This window comes from Bos taurus, chromosome 4 (genome assembly GCF_002263795.3).
Source record: "Bos taurus isolate L1 Dominette 01449 registration number 42190680 breed Hereford chromosome 4, ARS-UCD2.0, whole genome shotgun sequence".
In the NCBI taxonomy this organism is placed as follows: domain Eukaryota; kingdom Metazoa; phylum Chordata; class Mammalia; order Artiodactyla; family Bovidae; genus Bos; species Bos taurus.
Genome location: NC_037331.1, coordinates 60,613,435 through 60,636,714, shown reverse-complemented (window position 1 = coordinate 60,636,714; position 23,280 = coordinate 60,613,435). Strand labels below are relative to the sequence as shown.

General features: G+C 42.1%; 1 protein-coding gene across 2 annotated transcripts in view; it reads right to left on the bottom strand.

The window, feature by feature from the left end:
- AOAH (acyloxyacyl hydrolase) overlaps window positions 1-23,280 on the bottom strand; it is a 184,766-nt gene that overhangs the window by 95,581 nt on the left and 65,905 nt on the right. The window contains exons 7-11 of one of the 2 annotated variants that reach the window (XM_015469383.3): window positions 13,909-13,969; window positions 12,734-12,876; window positions 11,828-11,876; window positions 8,248-8,296; window positions 5,974-6,068 (exon numbers count right to left, since the gene is read on the bottom strand). In XM_015469383.3, coding sequence (XP_015324869.2) covers window positions 5,974-6,068; window positions 8,248-8,296; window positions 11,828-11,876; window positions 12,734-12,876; window positions 13,909-13,969 — 397 coding nt within the window. 2 annotated transcript variants of the gene reach the window in all.

The window sequence follows — 23,280 nt, the reverse complement described above, 5'->3', positions numbered from 1 at the left end:
TAAATGAGAAATAACTAGGATTGGGGCTTCATTCTTCATTGTTTAGCATCTTTAATCCATCAGCTTTTAAGATGTCTGAGGAGCAGAAAATGTAATTTTATCCAGTTTTATTAGACAACAGCCTTTCCTCATCTGAAAAAATAATTTAAAAAGTACCCTAACTCTTAATATTTCTGGAGTCGACATGAAGTTAGTGGAGGTAGAATTTCCATATTTTATTATGTACCGTGAAAATCAGCCTTTATGCTTAATGGAAGCTTTATGCTCACTGATAAATCAAGAGAGCGAAGGCAGGGCTGGGTAGTGAGAGGCAGGGTGAGAGCTGACACTGGCTCTGTTGTCTGTGGGCTAATAAAGAGTAGACTAGCTTGATTTACAAAATCATCTCCAAGAGAGGAAAGAAGTGCAGGGGGACTTGAAAGACTGGCGCTGCTTTGCTCTCGGGTGAATATGCATTTTATGCAGCCAGATTAAGGATTCATTTTGTCCTTGACACAGCACGAAATTCAATCTGCACTTACTTAGCCTACAGACAACAGCCTGCCAGGGGTCGTGTGAAGATTTTATAATAGTACAGGCAACAGTCTTCACCAGCAAAATAAACATTTGGGAAATTGTATTTTGAAAGCATTTCTTCTTCTTCTCTCCTCACCAATCCCCAGCCCGTCATGCAATTCTGGTTCAGTGAAACGCAGCATTTAATATTTTGGAAATAATTTTCAAGCAGATGGGGGAAGAGGCAGGAGGGCAGCTTCTATTACTAGCCTTGATGATCTCTCTACCTTCCCTTCTTTGTCAACAAAACAACTCAAGCAGTGATTGTTTTTCCTTTGCAAGAAAATAAAATAAGACAGCATGAAAGTGTTCTCAGATTTGCTGTCTGTTTGCTTCTGAAATCTTTCTAAGCTGAGGTCTTCTGTGTGATACAGAAAGCTCATTTTGAACCTGACTGCTGAGGATATCTTGGAGAGATGCTAAGGTGTGTTTTTTTTTCTTTTTTAAAGAGGAAGAGGGCAGGATTTTCTGTCCCTGGCAGAGTGAGCCTCAGAACCTTTTGTTTCTGTGTAACAACGAGGATAATTCTTCACACTCTCTTTATTGAACTACAAATATCTTTCCAGATGAACACTCTCCTAATCTAATTAGCTGTAAACAGGCCTCCCGGGTGCCACGCTACTTTAGCTATGGGATGGCATGAGCAGGAGGGGAGAGGGACTAGTTCAGGAAAGATATCCATGACTGTGAGTCTTTTCGATGGGCACAGTTGGGATGGGGTGATGTATCTGCAGGAGACTTTTCTGTCTTATAAGGAGACAAAAGCAAAGACTTATTGACTACTCTCCTAAAGGGCAGAATGGCCTACTATGAGCAAAGAAAGCTTGTTTTTCTATAGCACTTAACTGGTCTTCCCAGAATATGACTTCCTAGTTAGCATAGCAAAGGAATGGCATCAAGCACGCTCGGGGATCCTGAGGGGTCTTGGCTGATTAATATGCATCGCCACTGTCAGACCCTGAGAAAGGCCATGGAGCCAAATGTTCACTTTGGAAGAGGTGATCCCATTATGGTTCCTGGTGGAACACCAGATCATGAGGGATTACAGGGTGGGGTTAGGGGTCAGTGGGTACTTTCAAGTTTCACAGTCAATGGTAGAGAATCCAAATTCAGAACCTCTGTCTGTGCAGAAGGTTGGAGAAAGGTTGCACAGCTTCATTTTTAAAGACAACTTTCAGTTGTTCACCTTCTTCATGTCATTTTGGAAAGGATTCCTAAAGAATCTGCCTGGAATGTGGGAGACCTGGGTTTAATCCCTGGGTTGGGAAGATCCCCTGGAGAAGGGAAAGGCTATCCACTCTAGTATTCTGGCCTGGAGAATTCCATGGACTATATAGTCCATGGGGTCACAAAGAGTTGGTCTCAACAAAGCGACTTTCATTAACTCATTTTTGTTCTAAAGTCGGTATAATCAGTTCCCTGTATTAAATCCATCAGTGTAGCCAGTATCCTATATTAAATCTCCTCTGTTGGAATGCTTTCGTTTTCTTGACTAACCCCTGATAAATGTTGATTCTGACAAGAAACCCAGTTTAAAAGGGTTCCACTTGTTGAATTAGCAAAAGGTTGGAGGCTTTCTCCCTTTGTGGTGACATCACTAAAAGAGAACCCATGGGCAGAGTGAGGACTGAGGACAGTCAGATGGGCAGAGATGCTCTCCTGGGGAACTTCAGTCTCTAACATCCTCCAGAAATATTCAGGTTGAGAGATGAGCCCACATCATGCTGATGGCTTCCCCATTTTGCTCTACAATGGTCTGTCTTAGAGTGCTTCTTCCTTGGCATTTCTACACGTGAAGAATTTTGAAAACTACACTGCAGTACTCTACAATCACATCTTTCTTTTGTAAATCCTCAAAGTTGGACAGTGGAGGCAGTGGGAAAATGACAGTGGTTCTCAAGTATAGCCTGAGGACCCATGGGGAATCATAGAAACCCTCAGAAAGTATTCATGAGATCACTATTATTATCACAATAGTGAGACTTGATTTACCTTTTTCATTTTAATTCACTCATAAGGGTACAATGAGATTTCAAGAGGTTACACACATGGATACAGAAACAGGTTGTAGGCAGAAGCAGATATGGGAATTTCAGTTCAGTTCAGTTCAGTTGCTCATGTCCGACTCTTTGCTACCCTATGAACTGTAGCATGCTGGGCTTCCCTGTCCATCACCAACTCCTGGAGCTTGCTCAAACTCATGTCCATTGAGTCAGTGATGCCATCCAACCATCTCATCCTCTGTCATCCACTTCTTCTCTTGCCTTTAATCTTTACCAGCATCAGGGTCTTTTCCAATGAATCAGTTCTTCCCAACAGGTTGCCAAATTACTGGAGTTTCAGCTTCAGCATCAGTCCTTCCAATGAATATTCAGGACTGATCTCCTTTAGGATGGACTGGTTGGATCTCCTTGCAGTCCAAGGGACTCTCAAGAGTCTTCTCCAACACCACAGTTCAAAAGCATCAATTCTTTGGCACTCGGCTTTCTTTATGGTCCAACTCTCTCATCCATACATGACTACTGGAAAAACCATAGCTTTGACTAGACAGACCTTTGTTGGCAAAGTAATGTCTCTGCTTTTTAATATGCTGTCTAGGTTTGTCATAGCTTTTCTTCCAAGGAGCAAGTGTCTTTTAATTTAGCTGTCTTTTATTCAGATATCAAGGAGATTCACAAAAGTAGAAAAGAGTGCTATTATTCTAATTTAACTTTTGTTTTGGAAAATAAAGTTATTTATTATAAAAATATGTTATTTATGTTAATATGTTTCTTATTTCTATTTTCTAGTGAACTAATAAATTCTGGTGTGGAGTTGGTATATTTTCTTCACTTTTACTAGTCACTTAAATTTCATCTCCAGCCCCTGGTCATCTGGAGTTTAGTCCCCACATGGATGTCAAATCCAGGGAAATCATTTCCAAAATTTTCAATGGCCCAGGCTGGTTCTCCCTTCCGTGGGGGGCGGTGGTCCATGTTTTGTCCCAGGACACATACACTTCCTGTCCTGATGCTTCCATCACCACCCTTACATTACTCACAAGAATGTCAGAGTCCAGCTTTTTTGACCCCAGTCTCAGGAGACACCTGTCCAAGCCACTTAGTAGCCTTCCACAGTGAGGAGAAGCATCGCACTCTTCCCCCCATGGGGACAGCTGAGCCCCGATGCCATACTGACACTAACCACCTCCCTTCTTCTGTGGGTTCTGCTGCAGTCCTTCTAATATTTGACTGTGGAAGGTGGGAATAGTTGACCCACATTATCTTGGGGTCTCGGTTGAAAGTTAGGTAGAAATAACTAGTCTAATTTTCAACACCTGTCATAAAATCATCCTGTATTTCTAATGAAATATCTCTCATTATTTATATATTATACATGAGGAAATTAAAGTTCAGAGAAAATATTAATAATTAAAGGTAAGTGAGTAAGCCAGGATTTGAACTCTGGTATGTCCAAAATTGAGAGGGGCATGACAACCCATTCCAGTAATCTTGTCTTTAGAATTCCATGGATGGATAAGCCTGGTGGGCTATAGCCTATGGTGTTGCACTTTATGCTCATTGTCAAGTTGCTTTCAGAGAAGTTCTAGCAACTTAAGTTCTCATTAGTGATGAATGAACATCTCCCTTTCATCTTGCTAAAAGTAGGCCTTCATCACTTTTTAACCTTTGCCTATTTATCAGACGATAGATGATATCTCATTGCTGTTTTAACTTGTTTTTCTTTGATTACTACTAAAGATGAAACTGTTTTTATATTTATTGGTCATGTTCTTGATCATTAAAAAATTAAATTGTTTTTTTCCTTACTGGTATGCAGGAACTCTTTATTATTAGAGGATTTAAATCTTGTCATATGCTACAAATATTGCTCTAGTTTTTCACTTATCGTTTAATTTTATGAATTTTTTGACATTGCACACATTTGAAGATTTTATGTAATTAAACCTAGTAATACTTTTTTTGGGCTTCCCTTTGTAATATCATGCTCAGAGAAATTGGAATACTTCCTAAAATATTTTTTTTCAGGAAGGTATAAATCTGTTATATTTTCTGAATCTTTGGATGACTGGGAATATGTTTCTGTGACTCTCATGTAGGAATAATATCTTGGCAGTTGGAGCATTTTTAACACACCATCCTCAAAATGCTGTAGAAGCTATTCCACTATTTCCCAAAATTTACTGTTGAGAGTGAGGTCTGATACCAAAAAGATTTTTATCTGTTAGTATGTCCCCAGTTATTTGTAAGAGCAGAATGACTGCAAGATTATTCTTTATACTTGGAATAAAAACGAAAAGCCAGACACGATGAGGAGTCTGTTTTACACTTTCTGGAGTTGAGTGGGTTTTGGATTAAAGTCAAGGATTTCTTCAACTAAAGAAAATTATCTTTTTTTTTTTTTTTCAGTTTGGTCACCACTTCTCTGTCTGATGTATTCTCTTCTTCTGGGTTTCCTAGTCAATCCCCAGGACTTATCCTATGCCTCTTATGTGAGTTTCAGAATTTCCCCAGTGGGCTGACTGGTTTTCTCTTTTTTTTTTTTTTGGCTTTATTTATTACTTTTTTTTACACTTTATTTTTTTTAAATTTTATTTTATTTTTAAACTTTACAGTATTGTGTTAGTTTTGCCAAATATCGAAATGAATCCGCCACAGTGGTTTTCTCACCCTGTTTGTTTCGCATTGTCCAACTTGCTCGTCAGTATGGCCATCACATTTTTACATCAGGCAATTATTGTTTCACCTAAAAGTAGTCTTCCCTGATCTCAGACTGTTTCTTTTTCACTAGTGTTGTCTCCTCAAATTATTACTGAGAATCTGATTTAATATCTTACAAAATTCACTTTCCTGTTGCAAGCTTTTTTTGAAAGAGCTCTCCTCTTTGGAGATCATGAACATTTTTTCTATATTCAAATGTTTCTCTGTTTTCTCATCCTTACGAGGGAGTGCTGTGTTTGCCCAGTTTTGGAAACTGGAAGAGGCCCAGTTAGAGAGTGTTCAGGTTCATGTCTGATTTCTTCAATGTGCAAAAGGATCAAGGAAGAATCGATCATTTCTGTAGTTTAATTTCTCTGGATCAGCAGTCCCATTTTCTAGAAGGTTGAAGATGGAACCACATCCCAAGGTGGTCATGTGACAAGCGCTTTCCCACTGTGCCTGCATTCCTTCCCACGTGTCAGGGGCACCATCCTCCTTCTCTGATGGACAAGATGGTCTTGCTGTGAGAGTGTTGTTCTTATCACATTGTTTGAACTGGACTGAACTGAAATGGCAGTGGAAGTGCCTTTTATGGCAGATTGTGCTGAGAAGGGAAATTCGCACCTGTTTGGAACTGACATTACATTTATAGAGAGCAAGGGGGGAAACAAACACAAAGGCTGGCACACTGGGGATGATTACTGCCAAAATTACTTACCAAAGACATCTGCGAAGCTGTGATCCAGTCAGGAGGGATGTGGAAATGAGCCCCAGCTGAGTCCCCCAGCAAAATGACTCCCCTGGGCTGTGAACCTAGGGGGCACAATTTATTTGCATTATTTATGCACTCAAGTAGTTTGGAGCCTCTAGGTTAGGTAGTTAGGTGAGCACATACCCTGGTGTGTATTCCATGCGTGGAGCATCATAACAGTGATACATTGCCACTTTTTGAGTGGATGAGGGGCATAGCATTTAGGAGCTGAATGAGATTTCTAGGCCACTGAAACTGCCAACTAAGCTGTAGAGATGCAGGTGTGTTTCCTAGCTCCGCATAAAACAAACTGCTGTGCAACCTCTTAAGTGAATGATGGATGAATAAAAACATCAGAAGTTTATCTGAACTCAGAAATATGCCCAGATTTTGGTCCTGAAAAATTGCTTTCTTGGAAAGCATACCCATTTCTGTTATAATTCTCTTTAGGAATTAGTGATATCATGGAGCAATTTTGATTTTTCAAGCATGTTATGGATTTTTAAAGTCCTGAATCTATAAAGGCAAAAGCACGGAATGGACAATTACGGCTGATAGATGGAGAAATGGAAAAATAAAGTCACTGTGCAGCCTTATACATTTGAGGTTACAGATCACTTCATCTGATTCTGAGGAATTCACCCATGGGTGATGCATGTACTCTTCCAAAATTCTTAAAGTCCTGAAAGAATCAAGTGATACCTCCCAGAGTCAGAGAGGAGAGCTTCCTTTCCCCGCCTACAAACCCCCTGAATCAGGTCCAAGGATGCTCCAGCCTTGCTCCAATGGCTCCCTATCTCAGGACTCTGGGACAGCCAGCATTTGGCTATGCAACTGGGGACTGAGAAGGCCCAGGACATCGAGGAGGGGACGGGATTTAGGGAATCCAAGAGATTCCATAGTGACCCCAGAGCCTCACACCATGGTTTCACTCAATGTTTATTTATTCATTTACTTGTTAATTCATTCTTTTATTCATGCAACAGCATTTCTAAATGGTATGACTTATGTATTGGGTCCTTACATTTTCTACCTCTATCCTACTCCCCTGACAGCTTAGAGATGTTAGACTTTAAGTTGATTGAGGACAAGGACTATATCATGTTTGTCCATGAAAACTCAGAGCCAAGTATAGACCTTAGTGCATAATAGGAATAGGTATTCATGAAATATCCTGTTGAGTGAATGAAATATTTTTAAATGTTAGGAAAAAGCACTGCCTAAACAAAAATAGTGGTGCTACCATAGGGTCTTGTGTGAGGCTCTTTGGGCAACAGCAGTGCCATGTTTTCAGCACTATGTGGTTGGTATTAATAAGTTTCTCCTAAGAGTACTGGTAGGCTTCCCGAGTGGCGCGGTGGTAGAGAAACCACCTGCCAATGCAGGAGACGCGAGAAATGCGGTTCAATCCCTGGGTTGCAGAGATCCCCTGGAGGAGGAAATGGAAACCCACTCCAGTATTGTTGCCTGGGAAATCCCATGGACAGAGAAGCCTGGCAGGCTACAGTCCATGGGGTCTCAAAAGAGTTGGACATGACTTAGCCCCCCCAAAAAGAGTACAAAGACTACTGGTGGCCCAGGGGTCTGTGGCACGTGGGCATTTAGAATACAGAGCTTTTGTTCAAGTGTTTTCGGGAACTCTCAGCAGTTATAGTTTGGCGGCCTCCCTCAAATTACCCACATACAAGCCTTTAACCCATTTGACACAAGGACTTTGTCAGTACAAGCCCAGATGTCTGACCTTATGGTGTATTGAGAAGGACACAGAGCAGAATGAAAATTATCACCTCCACTTATCTTCTTATTTGGAGAGGTGCTGGATTTCAGTTACCATGGTATCTATTTTACAGCCTTTAAGAAAAAACTGAATTTTATATTTGTGTATAGTTGATTAATAATGTGTTAGCTTCAGTTGTACAACAAAGTGATTCAGTTGAGCATATACAAGTATCTATTGTTTTTCAAATTCGTTTCCCAATTAGGTTGTTACATAATATTCAGCAGAGTTCCCTGTGCTATACAGTAGGTCCTTGTTGGTTATCCATTTTAAAAGTAGTAATGTCCATCCAAAACTCCCTAACTATCCCTCTAATAACTTTCCAGTCACCCAATAAAGGAATCAGTTAAACTCATTATGCTGTAGCATCAGGCATTTCCTCATTTCTCTGTTCGACTCAATTTGACTCAGACTAGAAAAGAATATTCTATTAGGATAAGTACACTGACTTTTACCATTCATACCTTCACAGAATTTCTTCTCGTATGGGATTCCATCTTTTGGATCAACACCCTTTAAGAGAGAAGTGATGAGATTAGCAGTTTGCTTTTAAATTTATGAGACACAAGTACAAAATCCTCCCCAGATGGCTTTTAAAGCACAAAGGCAAATCAGTAGATAAAATCCTTTAAAGTCTCTTGAGCCCTTAATCCAAGGTAGCAACATTCTACGTAAGTGAGTTAGGCTTTAAGGACCTGGGGGCAGGAATAAGGAGAGATCCAAAAACTGGACCATCTTGTTCAGAAGGATGCAGGGCAGGGCTCTGAGTGCTGGAAGTGTCACTGGAGGGAGCACTGAGGGTCCAGTCAATGCTGGGACACAGGGTCAGAGTGGGCTCAGCGGTCTCTAAACTAGAGCTCTAAGTATCCTGACTTCTCCAGTGCCTAAGGAGTGATGTTTCTAGAGCAGTGATTCTCAACAGGGCTGGTTTTAAGGCAGCCCCCTACCCGCCCCTGCCCTGCACCCATCCCCAGGGGACTTCGGCAATGTCCAGAGACATCTTTGGTTGTTACAGTGTGGGGAGGGGAGCTACAGGCATTTAGTTGGGAGAGGCCAGAGATGCCGCTAACCATCCTACATTTTTCAAGCAGCCTGGACGATAAGACATCATCCCAAATGTTGATACAATGAGACTGAGAAACCCATCAGTGAGGTTGAGCTTGTGAGTTGGACAGGGTTACCATAGCTGAGGGCACTTTCTAACACTGAATGCTAGGTCTGTGCATTAGTAGAGTAACTGGTCCTTGGAAGGTTCAAGCAGAGTCTGGATAACCCTAAGGAAAAGTTAATACACATATATAGTTATGTTTTTTGTTTTGTTTTGCTTGTCAAACTCTGGTCTGGAGAACACTGGCATTCCACTAGATAGTAATGGTATTAACAGGATTCTAGGAAGAGCCTGATGGTCAGAGATGTATTGGAAACAGTGTGTTCACTCTCTTGGTCTTGGGGGCTCCCAGTGTGCAATAAAACATTAAAGACGCTGAGAAATTCGGAAGTAAAGCAAACTGTTTAGGCTTATTTGACCCAGTACTTTCTAAACCTGGGTATAGCACCCCTCCTCCTGTATCTTTTAACCTCCCACTTGACAGCGGAGTTCCTGGACACAGTTAGGGAAATGTTGGACTTGGTGGTTGCAAAATCCTCTCTGAGTTCATGATTTTGTGATTCTGGGAGTCATTTTTCCTCTATGGAAAGGGATAGGTGTGAAGGTCATGTGTCTTTTTCCTATTAACTGATGATGAACTCTGAGTCTTGGCTCTCTGGGCTCCTTGTGGATTTCCACTGTCAGACTTTATTTTTTGGGGGTTCAAAATCACTGCAGGTGGTGATTACAGCCATGAAATTAAAAGACGATTACTCCTTGGAAGGAAAGTTATGACCAACCTAGATAACATATTAAAAAGCAGAGACATTACTTTGCCAACAAAGGTCCATCTCAGTCAAGGTTATGGTTTTTCCAGTGGTCATTATGGATGTGAGAGTTGGACTGTGAAGAAAGCTGAGCGCTGAAGAATTGATGTTTTTGAACTGTGGTGTTGGAGAAGACTCTTGAGAGTCCCTTGGACTGCAAGGAGATCCTACCAGTTAATTCTAAAGGAGATCAGTCCTGGGTGTTCTTTGGAAGGACTGATGCTAAATCTGAAACTCCAGTACTTTGGCCACCTCATGTGAAGAGTTGACTCATTGGAAGAGACTCTGATGTTGGGAGGGATTGGGGGCAGGAGGAGAAGGGGACGACAGAGATGAGATGTCTGGATGGCATCACCGACTCGATGGGCATGGGTTTGGGTGAACTCCAGGAGTTGGTGATGGACAGGGAGGCCTGGCGTGCTGTGATTCATGGGGTTGCAAAGAGTCAGACACGACTGAGTGACTGAACTGAACTGAACTGAGCACTGTCTCTTATTGGCCTTCCATATGTAGGTGGGGTCACACGTCAGAGGCAGCGATGGGGTCATGGAACAAAGATAGGAGCTTCACATACTAATAACCTCTGTGTCATCCAACAGGACAGCTAAGCTTGACTCTAACAGAACAAGAGCTGCCTTAGGGATCCTGACACCTCCATACCTTAAGACTAGGGGTGATGTCTTCCCCTCCTCATGAGAAGGCAATTTGACTAATGATAGGGTGGGTGGGGTGGGCTATACTGGGGTACAATCTGTCTTGCTCTCCACATCCCAGAAATAACAGGCCATCAGTGTCCTGGAGAGAAGAAACTATTTACAGAAACTTTCTCCTCTTCATCCAAGCAAATAAGGCAGCCATTCAAAGGCAATTTATCTTGAAGCTGCTGCTGCTGCTGCTAAGTCGCTTCAGTCATGTTCGACTCTGTGCGACCCCATAGACGGCAGCCCACCAGGCTCCCCTGTCCCTGGGATTCTCCAGGCAAGAACACTGGAGTGGGTTGCCATTTCCTTCTCCAATGCATGAAAGTGAAAAGTGAAAGGGAAGTCGCTCAGTTGTGTCCAACTCTTAGTGACCCCATGGACTACAGCCTACCAGGCTCCTCCATCCATGGGATTTTCCAGGCTAGAGTACTGGAGTGGGGTGGAATCTTAAACTTCAAGGCCCCTTGTTTGTATGATCCCTGCCTGTGTGAGTGCTGGGAGCAGCTGGGAGCTGTAGAGTGTTTTAGGTGGAGAGGAGTCTGGCTGCAGTCAGAACAATGTTTCCACTTAAGCACTCCTGGTAAATTGGAAAAGAGATCTCAAAAGAAAGTGACCTGAATTTCCAAGACTCCAGGAATTTGTTAAGATTTCTTTTATCATTCTAGTTAATCATACTTTTATACTTGATTTTGTATTTGGTATACTTTTTCCTTCATGCTGCTGCTGCTAAGTCGCTTCAGTCGTGTCCGACTCTGTGCGACCCCATAGGTGGCAGCCCACCAGGCTCCCCCGTCCCTGGGATTCTCCAGGCAAGAACACTGGAGTGGGTGAGGACCCCTCAAATCCTATAAGTTCAAGACCTCACAAAATTTAGATTTGCTGCCATTACTGTCCTCAGATAAGTGTTTGGGTTTTCTCCTTCCTTCCCTTTTCTCTACTGGAAGCTACTAATCTATTCATGAGGAAGCAGGGTAGCAGCATAGCTGCTTCGGGATGTAGGTAGTGGGGAAACTACAGGTAATTTCCACTCTGCCTGGCTAGCCTTATGAAACAGGAAAAAAATGGCTGCAATGAAACGGTGACAGCATGTGATTTGCTCCACCAGCTGTTTGGGTTGCTGTAAAAAGTTTGCTAACACCATGATTCATTTAATTTCACACTGTTTCAGACAGAACCAAGGGGTTAGATGTGAGTGACCTTAAACAAGACTTACAGTGGCTGTGACTGAGAGAGCCTCAGCTCTCATTACATCATTGACACTTTTCACGTGTGATTGGATTCTATGCCGCTCTTTCAAACAGCAGAAAAAGAGTTGCCTTAGCCTACCATCTTATCTTCTTCCTCAGGTCTACCTAAGCAAACAGGCAATGGGCTTGTAAGGAGGGCAGAAAGCCAGAGAATAGGGTTAAGTCTGAATTTAGTTGCTTACCCAAATGCCGTTACAGTTTGAATCTTGATATGAGTCCCAGTTGTCTGGCCTACAGAGAGGACAGCCACATTAGTCTTCAGCATATATTTATCACTCTGAATGTCAGCTTCACAAATGAAGGAATGAATCAATGAGTGCTACACCAAGTGTCACTGATGACCAACAGGTTCTTCAAGGGAAAATGCCACACACCATTGTGTGTTGTGGCCCACAGAACCCTCACTCTGCCTCTTTGTCATTCTCTTGGCTTTGGGTACTTGCTGGGAGCTGGGGACCAAATGCAGCCTTTTCATAACTGACTACGTTCATGGGTGGTATTGTTGGGTAATGGTGCTGATGAGCGTAATGAACACATCTGCAGTCTATTTTCTTCAGACAGGCAACACCATTAAAGTTACGCCTCTAAAGTCCCAAACATCTGGTTTATGCTTCAGCACTGTAGTCACAGCTAAGATGAAGGCTGGCATATCCAGTTTGAGTTTTGAGATGTGATTGGCTGAACATCATCCTGGGACTAAAATGAAACCGGCACTCCACTCCCTGCAGTCCTTGCCTTACTCTTGGTGGAAAAGGCTACTCTTTCTGGACCCAGGGCTGCCTGTAGAGCTCGAGCAGGCGGATGGATAAATGTCCACAATAACCTGTCTACTCACTTGTTTCTTCCACTAGACTGTAAACTCGTATTTCTATTTGTTTACCACACAGCATGATGCAGAATGCTTGGCAATGCTCGATGAGCATTTTGGGGGGCAATAAAATGAACAATTACTGGTTTTTTTCATTGAGTTTTACTTCAGTGAGGACACGGACGTCCCTTCTCTCTGTAAGCACGAATCCCCTAGGCTGGAGGAGATAATTATGCCTCCCGCCTCCTTTTCAAAATCAGTGATGAGCAGAGACCATTACCTTCTGCCTGGGTATGCCATCTTGTTGCTGTCGTTGCAATCTCTCCCTCGCCAATAAAAGCCCCGCAGTGTCTGAAAGTGAAGGGCACACACAGGAAGGGTCAGTTCTGCTCTGATGTTGTCCACGGTGAAGGCCAGTCCGAGCTGTCAGAGGGGGATTGACATCTGCAGTTTCAAATTCAAATATAGTCTGGGAACACCAGAGATCACCAAGAAAATTAAGGTGAATATGCTATGACCTCCCGAGTGAGGTGAAATATAATATGGTGCCAGGGCCAATCACAGGTGTAGCATAAGTGTGCGTGTGCGTGTGTGTGTGTGTGGTGTGTGTGTGCACTGTTGTGTGTGTGCCAATATGTGACAGCATGGGGGTGCACCTGTGTGAATTTTCAAGTTGTGAGCATGTGTACATTCACATGGGTGGTTATGCAAATGCATGTTTCACACACGCGTGTCTGTGTGTACATGTGTGTTCATGTGTATGTGTCTATGTGTACTTCCACACACAGCAGGGCCATCCAACTCCTTGAACTTTCTCTATTAATCATCAACCTTCTCAGGCCCCAAAGCAATTGGTTTATTTTGTTCAACGATTAATAATTTTACTGAATAATTAAAAACTCTAGCCAAACTGGTTACTTGCATGGATTTATTGTATTTTTGACATGTCTGATTCAAAAGGATTAAGAGCCACGATGATGTCAAACAATTCTTTTATTGCTCAAATTGCCAGGTACAGTATCTGAGATCCCATCAACTTTGGAAAGTTTGTGACATCTGTTACTTGCTTGTTGAATTTCACAGAGAATATTATGATATCCTAACTGTTCTAAATCAAACATGTGCACACAAACACATATACACTTTTAAAAAGTAAGTTAAAATATATTTAAGAATTTTGAAAATAATTCATGACATGTTTTCAAGATAACTGTTATCCCCATGGAGAATTCCAGCTGGGAATGGCTTCAGGAAATGAAAACAGTCTAGGACTAAGATCCACTTTGATGGTCCATGTGGAGATAGCATAAAGGTATATAAACATTATAAAAATGGTGTATTATCAAATTAATAATACATTCAAATGGCATTCAATCTTGTCTTATTAAAGGAAAGAAATTTATAGGAAGCAATGCAATATTTACTGAACGTCTGGTTACTCTTAACAATACTTACTGGGAAATCACTATATTTGTCTGAATCGGCATCTTTGAATGGCACAGAATTTTGTATACTTCTAGAAGAAAGAAAATGAAACACCTGTGAGCTAAGAAAAAAGAAAGCGTGTTTGTGAAAATAAATACAGACATGTTTAGATATGACTGTGCTGAGTTTACTTAACAAAACCCCATTCTAAAAATAAAATTAAGGGCCTAAATAAAAATTTTAAAAGTAAAGATAAAATTGAGTACCAGCCCAACTTTGCTTATTCCTACTCGCCACTCAACAGAATGATTTTCTCTCTGACATTTTACTTGGCCTATATGGGTAAGTAAAATATAATGAACTCAAGTGTTAGAGGCCATGGGATATGGCTGTTGAGGTCCTCAGGAAAGGAGACTGCCTTTTGGTCCAGTCAATGAACTTAGTACTAGAGATTTTACACATTTTACACATTCTGGGACAGAAGTCTTTTCTTAAGTTTCTCCTCTTTTAAATCACTTCATCTGAGACCCGTTAGGCATTTAGTTGTCACTCCCCTTTAAGAGCCGGGTGTAATTGATGTGATTGATGATCGAGCAATTAATGCCAAGAACTACAGATACCTCCTTTGAGCGAGGATTTCCCTTAAGTCCTCACTACCAGACTTTTCCAGCTTCCAAATGGCAAACACTGTTTTCCCTTTAGGAGAATCACTTACAGAGTAGCAGGCAAGTGCCATCATATGGCAGAGTGAGGTTACTCTTGGAGCTTAGAATGTAGAGAGAGTAACATGCTCCCTTATAGGTTTTAGTAAATGGTCTTCTGAATCAAGAGCTTCTCAGCAGTTCTGAGAGTCTCCAGGCTAGCGAATTCAGCCAGAGCAAGCATGGAGCCTAACTGGTGGTGTGGAGCCTGTCTTAGGAGCTCTGGGATGGTGGAGCCACTGGAGGTCCACTTTACAGATCTCTTGCGGATGACATCCCCTGGAAGAATAGGTAAGGTTCTCCTATGTATGTATCTGACCTCTTAGCTGATAGCTGATAGCTGTTTTAGGCTCCTAGTTGAGAAAAGGAGGAAAGACACAGAGCAAGAGAAAGAATAAGAGGAAGAGGGGGAGGGAGAGGGATGGGGTAGGGAGGAGAGAGAGGATGAACAAACCCACACAGCCGTATTATCAATCTGAGAAAAAGCACTGGGTAAAAGGTCTTTCTCAATGATGCCAAAACTATCTCCTTCTACCTTTGCCACCTTTGGGGTGAGAGTTTGTCCGTGAAGGAAGGAACAATGAGTTATTTCTAGAATTAGAACGTTTGGTCATTAAATTAACCTTTACTTGTTTATTTTAAAGGCTCAAAGTAACTAACCAAAACCATATATTCTAGACATACGTGGGTAAATCGGCCATCCTAAATCTCATAAGTTGCAATTTACATAAACTCCACAATCCCTTATTCATAGCCTGCATATCCAAACAGTCCTGAAAACCAAGAGTGGTTTCTTATTTTCAATGTTGAAGCTAATTTATTTGATGGCAAAATTTGACCTAAACCAATCTAAGGCAATTCATAACCTATACCCTACGTAATATGACTATCCATATATTTCACTGCTGAAATATAAATGTGTTTAATCAGGAGTGCTAAGAGTGTGAGTGTGGGGAGTTATAGTATACGCATGATATGTCACTTTCTTAAAATCTGGGAAATTCTGAATTCCAAATTACATCTGGCTCCAAGGTTTTGGATAAAGCATTGTTGACTTTTACTATCATTGCTTCTGCAAAATTGTATATAAATTTGAAACATTGTGTATCCTTACAGGTACCTGGTTGTATGCCAAAATATTCATTCATTCATTCCATAGCTATTTTTGAAGTCCCTACCATGTGCCAGACATCATATTAGATATTAAGGATGAGTATTAGATACATTTCCTATGCTAGAAGAACTCAGTGATGGTTGGGGAAAACAATGCATTAATAGATAGCTACAGTGCTATGGAGAAAATTCTCTAAGAGGGTTGTGCACGCAGAGGGAAGACATTTCCCTCTCTACAGGGAGGGAGGCAATCTTAAAGTGAAAGTTAAAGGATTAGACAGCATTTTCAAAGCAAGTAATTGGGTGACAGGCATTCTAGTAGGAATGAAAAATATGGGAAGCCCTATAACATAGCTCTAGGTTCTGAAATTAGACTCCCTGGATTTGAATCTCAGGTCTGCTGTACATAACCTTAAGGCAAATTATTTCATCAATTTTACATCTGTTGGCTCATTTGTAAATGGGGTCAATGTCAGTACCTGCTTCCTTGGACTGTTGCAAAGACTAAATGAGTTGTTATGTGAAGCAAGGAAGACCTGTGCCAAGCATGTGATAAGTATTCACAAAATATTAGCTCTTTTCTTTACTATGCACAGTGCTAACAGCTATTCCAAGGGTGGCTTCTAGGACTGGGCAAACAGGCCTAAGTTGTCTGCTCTTATAACATTTTAGTTTCTGGATATATCCCCAATTCAACCCATGGATTCTCTTCAGATTTTCAGGTTCCCAGCCATACAATGTCCAATCCAGTTATGCATGCCCGTTATTTTTAGATAATTTTACTGTAAACTTCTTTGCTGTAAGTACCTTCACAGCAAGCATTTTTGTTACAAACATTCTCACTGTGTAACTAATTGGCCATAAGACAATTTTGCCATAAAAGGTAAAATGACTGGTTGATAGTTTGTTTTGATATGTATCATACAAAAATCATGACAAATGATGATGATTTGCCCCAAGAGCCAGTTTCTTATTTCTAAACACACTGCAGTAGAGGAGAAAGAGGCTGAGCGCCTGAAAAATCGCGGGTTTGAGCTCACATTTCCCATAAACCTCTGGAATGTTTATCAACAGACATGTGACAAGATGCCAGGATCACACAACAGTGTAGAGGCTTTCCTAACGCAATACAAATGTGTGTGTGCTCAGAGGTGTCCGACTCTTGCACCCCCATGGACAGTAGCCCACCAGGCTCCTTTCTAGGCAAAAGCACAGGAATGGGATGCAATACAAAGCTTGGGTATAAATATGCATCCTAGTATTTGGAAGTTGATACCTCCTCTAACAAAGGAAGAAATTTTAGCAAAAAGAAAAACTGTGATGCCGAATGAGGAGGCGAATCAATGTGTAAAACACTAAGAATGAAAGCCCTGGAAGACAAGTGCTCAGGCACAAGTCACAGAATAAGGTCAGTCATCTGCACAGTAGTGCCGTTAAATCTACGCACCCTTTAAATGGACTTCCCTGGTGGCTCAGATGGTAAAGCATCTGCCTACAATGTGGGAGACCCAGGTTCAATCCCTGGGTTGGGAAGATCTCCTGGAGAAGAAAATGGCAACCCACTCCAGTATTCTTGCCTGGAAAATCCCATGGATGGAAGAGACTGGTAGGCTACAGTCCATGGGGTTGTAAAGAGTTGGACATGACTGACTTTCACTTTTCACCCTTTAAATATATTCAGATATTTTGTATTTAGTAATAAAGTCTTTTAATTGTGTAATTAGCCTCATGGCTAATTAGTTATATGGTGAAACTAATGTTTGTGGCAGCAAAGATGTTTAAAACAGGGAACTTACAGTGAAGATACCTAGAACTCCAGTTATCACCTTGGCTGGTGCAGCTGATCACCTGCTTGCTGCTCCTGCCCTTTGCTTGGGGTCTGGCTGACAAGCTTGACCCAGTGAGCAATTGTGACTGCAGCTGAATGTTATTCGTTACATAATATTGAGCTATTCAAACTCAAAATGCCTAAAACTGTGTCATGAAACTGGGGCATTACAACAAAAGAAAACTAGGGAAAATAAAGTATCCATGAGTATCTGCCTCACATTTGAATCCCAGGCAGCAGTGCAGGGTCAGAGTGCCTCTGTTTCTTCTGCACGTGGATGTGTTACATGCATCTCTGTAAGATGCAATGAAAGCAGAGCAAACCATGGAAAGACACTTCCTGGCATGTTTATGTGGCTCACTGTGTGGTGGGGATAGGGACTGAGGTGAGTGGCAAGAGCAGGGCAAAAGCAAGAACGAACAAATGAAAAAAGCCAAGAACGATGAAATAAAAATGCAATTAACACAGGATATGATAGCCTGTGTGAATTTATGTGAAATAATATATAGGTGGGCTTAAGCATTTGGAAATTCAATAAAAAGAATAAATTATCGATATTAAGAGGGGACCCTCCTGACTCACCATTGCTGCAATAAAAAAAAATTAGGCAGTGTATAGGCACTGTGAATTCTGATCAGAACAAAACAACAAAATCGTTGGTTGCCCCAAGGTAGTAGCCTGGTATCCTACACATTTGTGTCTCTAATAAATTAGTGTTTTTTCTTTGTTTATTCATTTGTTTCTTCACTGAGTCCCTACTGAGGTCAAGCACTGTGGTAGGGAGCAGGGCTAAAAAGTTGACCAAGAAATGGTTTCCTCACTCTTCAAAAGCTGTTGGTAGGTGTGGGAGACTGATGGGGAAGCAGCCAGGGAAGAACAGGGTGCAGGAACAGGTGCCAGGGAGCGCGGGGTACCGAGGAGGCTAGCTACATGGCTGAAGACAGGCTGGGAGCTGGAAAACTTCTTACCATGGGTGGAGATGCCACCATTGCATTTTGACGGCATTAGAACAAACAGCAGGGCACAGGGAGAGGCAAGGAGCAGGAAAGGCATTCTTATTGGAGGAGATTTTACGGAAGGGTTAATGCAGTAGAAGACATGTGGGTCTTGTCTCTACTACCTGCTGACTGTGTTAGTGGGTCAGGCATTAAATGAACTAGAACCAACTTGTTCATCTGAAAGTGGGGCTCAGGGTCAAGGGACAGACAGTGTAGTGGTTCTGGGTCCAAATATCATATGTATCCATGACTAGTTCTGTGACTTGGGGAAAATAACTTTACATATTTAAAAAGGGGGACAAAAATGGGGTCTGCTAACAGGGCTGCATTTACAAGAGTTCTTGGTAAAGAGACAGTACTGGGTTATTCTTCCTTGTCATTATTATCACTGAGCCACAGGTTATTTGAAGAATAAATGAGGTTGCATTTAAATGTGCTTTATAAACCAAACAGCACTGAATAAATTGTGACCTGGTATGAATTATACTAGAAGCACAATGTTTTAGAAGAAGAAAAAAACATATTGCTTTTTCATAAAAAGAATTTCCCTTTTAAATTGGGCCAGGAAAATCTCTGGCCACAGATGCTCTTGAATTCAGTGTTTCAAAGGTGGTTCAATTGCAGAGATGTCGTTTTGGTCCTGCAGGCCCACGTTTGACACAGAAAATGTAATGATGATTTCAGCAAGGAGGAGACAGGAGTCTCAATTCAACAAGAGCTAGATATGATGAAATGATCAGGGCCTGGGGACCTAGGGACCTGGCTGTCTCTCAGCCTCCAAGCATCTTCTTTCATGTCTGATATTCCCCCTCCACTCCTCATATCCTGATACTGTCCGCCTCCACCTCTATTCATGAAAAGCAGTGTTGATAACTGTTTCCGGGATCTAGGCCAGCACTTTGCACAGCTGGCTTACAGGAACTCATGTGGGCAGATGAACCAGGAAAAGTTTTTAAACTAAGAGGTTCTGAATGTGGGTCAGAAGCACAGCCTTCTCTTCTCCTGAGATACTTTCAAAGCAGACTGGGGGTTGTTCAGTGGCTTTAGCTTCCATGAAGCTGATGAGATGAAGGATGGAGGAACATAGGAAAAGTGCCTCTGTTGTGGGTTCAACTGTGTTCACCAAAGAGAGCTGTTGAGGTTCTAACCCTTGGTCCCTGTGAATGGGAACTTATTGGAAAGAGGATGTTTGCAGATGTTAAGTTTGGATGAGGTTATTAGTTCAGTTCAGTTCAGTCACTCAGTCTTTGTCACCCCATGGACCTTCAGCACGCCAGGCTTCCCTGTCCATCACCAATTCCCAGAGCTTGCTAAACTCATGTTAATCAAGTCAATGATGCCATCCAGCCATCTCATTCTCTGTTGTTCCCTTCTCCTCCTAGCTTCAATCTTTCCCAGCATCAGGGTCTTTTCCAATGAATCAGTTCTTCGAATCAGGTGGCCAAAGTGTTGGAGCTTCACCTTCAACATCAGTCCTTCCAATGAATATTCAGGACTGATTTCCTTTAGGAGGTCATTAGAGTGGTCCCTACATTACCAGATGGCCAACATTGAAATCAGATTGATTATATTCATTGCAGCCAAAGATGGAAAAGCTCTATACAGTCAGCAAAAACAAGACCGGGAGCTGACTGTGGCTCAGATCATGAACTCCTTATTGCCAATTTCAGACTTAAATTGAAGAAAGTGGGGAAAACCACTTGACCATTTAGGTATGACCTAAATCAAATCCCTTACAATTAACAGTGGAAATGAGAAATAGACTTAAGGGACTAGATCTGATAGACAGAGTGCCTGAAGAACTATGGACGGAGGCTCATGACATCGTACAGGAGACAGGAATCAAGACCATTCCCAAGAAAAAGAAATGCAAAAAAGCAAAATAGCTGTCTGAGGAGGCCTTACAAATAGCTGTGAAAAGAAGAGAAGGGAAAAGCAAAGAAGAAAAGGAAAGAAATACCCATTTGAATGTGGAGTTCCAACCAATAGCAAGGGGAGATAAGAAAGCCTTCCTTAGTTATCAGTTCAAAGAAATAGAGGAAAACAACAGAATGGGAAAGACTAGAGATCTCTTCAAGAAAATTAGAGATACCAAGGGAACATTTCATGCAAAGATGGGCTCGATAAAGGACAGAAATGGTATGGACCTAACAGAAGCAGAAGATATTAAGAACAGGTGGCAAGAATACACAGAAGAATTGTAAAAAAAAAGATCTTCATGACCCAGATAATCATGATGGTGTGATCACTCACCTAGAGCCAGACATCCTGGAATGTGAAGTCAAGTGGGCCTTAGGAAGCAGCACTATGAACAAAGCTAGTGGAGGTGATGGGATTTCAGTTGAGCTATTTCAAATCCTAAAAGATGATGCTGTGAAAGTGCTGCACTCAACATGTCAGCAAATTTGGAAAACTCAGCAGTGGCCACAGGACTGGAAAAGGTCAGTGTTCATTCCAATCCCAAAGAAAGGCAGTGCCAAAGAATGCTCAGACTACCACACAGTTGCACTCATCTCACACGCTAGTAAAGTAATGCTCAAAATTCTCCAAGCCGTGCTTCAGCAATATGTGAACTGTGAACTTCCAGATGTTCAAGCTGGTTTTAGAAAAGGCAGAGGAACCAGAGATCAAATTGCCAACATCTGCTGGATCATGGAAAAAGCAAGAGAGTTCCAGAAAAACATCTCTTTCTGCTTTATTGACTATGCCAAAGCCTTTGTGTGAATCACAATAAACTGTGGAAAATTCTTCAAGAGATGGGAATACCAGACCACCTGACTTGCCTCTTGAGAAACCTATATGCAGGTCAGGAAGCAACAGTTAGAACTGGACATGGAACAACAGACTGGTTCCAAATAGGAAAAGGAGTACGTCAAGGCTGTATATTGTCACCCTGCTTATTTAACTTCTATGCAGAGTACATCATGAGAAACTCTGGGCTGGAGGAAGCACAAGCTGGAATCAAGATTGCCGGGAGAAATATCAATGACCTGAGATATGCAGATGACACCACCCTTATGGCAGAAAGTGAAGAACTAAAGAGCCTCTTGATGAAAGTGAAAGAGGAGAGAGAAAAAGTTGGCTTAAAGCTCAACATTCAGAAAACTAAGATCATGACATCCGGTCCCATCACTTCATGGGAAATAGATGGAGAAACGATGGAAACAGTGGTTGACTTCTTTTTGGGGGGCTCCAAAATCACTGCAGATGGTGATTGCAGCCGTGAAATTAAAAGATGCTTACTCCTTGGAAGGAACATTATGACCAACCTAAATAGCATATTAAAAAGCAGAGATATTACTTTGCCAACAAAGGTCCGTCTAGTCAAGGCTATGGTTTTTCCAGTGGTCATGTATGGACGTGAGAGTTGGACCAAAAGAGAGTTGAGCGCCAAAGAACTGATGCTTTTGAACTGTGGTGTTGGAGAAGACTCTTGAGAGTCCCTTGGATTGCAAGGAGATCCAACCAGTCCATCCTAAAGGAGATCAGTCCTGGGTGTTCATTGGAAGGACTGAGGCTGAAACTCCAACACTTTGGCCATCTGATGTGAAGAGCTGACTCATTTGAAAAGACCCTGATGCTGGAAAAGACTGAGAGCAGGAGGAGAAGGGGACAGCAGAGGATGAGATGGTTGGATGGTATCATCAACTCAATGGACATGAGTTTGGGTAGACTCCGGGAGTTGGTGATGGACAGGGAGGCCTGGCGTGCTGTGGTTCATGGGGTCGCGAAGAGTCGGACATGACTGAGCGACTGATCTGATCTGAGCAACTGAACTGAACTAATCCAATATGACTGGGTTTAAAAGGAAAAGACAGACACACAGGGAAGATGTCCATGCACGAAGAGGAAGGCAGAGATGGAGAGATGCAGCTGCAAGCTCAGGGTTGCCAAGGATGGACAGCCACTGCCAGAAGCTAAGAGGTAAGGAGGATTCCACCCAGAGTCTCTGAAGGAATATCAGCGGGACTCGAGTCTCAGAGGGACCTTGCCCACACATTACTTTCAAACTTTCAACCTCCAGAACCTGGGAGAGAATACATTTCTATTGTTCTAAGCTACCCAGGTTGCGGTATTTCAGTACAGCAGCTTTAAGAAATGAATACAACCTCTCAGTTCAGGTATAAGGCCTGACTCTCATCTCTGGAGAGTTCTCCCCTCTATCCCTTCACAATGAGAGCCAGGCTGGACCAGAATGCACTCAAGTGATAGGAACTGCCTGCAGGAGAGTGAGAATAAAAGCAACAGGGGCCCGGGCAGATGGCATGGTCTCAATGAATATGTTACAGAGAAGGAATATTATTTTGAGTCATAGCATTATCTGTACATGTAGCACCTGTGGTCTGGCTCCAGAACTAGAATGTGAGCACTCGGGAGGACATAGTTAACCAGGAGCCTAGGAACCTGCCATGTTCCCCCACCAGGGCTCAGGCCAACAGTCTGCATCTTTAAAACCTCCCAAATGGCTCTATAGCTTGAGTTGAGACATGGGAAAAACTGAGGTTCGGAGACATGAAGTGGCCCAAGTCCTCAAATCTGGCTCAAGACACAGCACTGCAGAGGAGTCCAAAAGGGGATGTTTCCAGAGAACAAGTGTGGTCCAATATACCTGGGGGTGTATGTTGGGTCCTTGTGGTTGGGAAAAGTTACTTTTTTTTCATACTTTTTGGCCACACCACGTGGCAGGTGGAATCATAGTTCCCCGACCAAGATCAAACCCATGCCCCCAGCAGTGGAAGCAGTCTTAACCACTGGAAAGAAG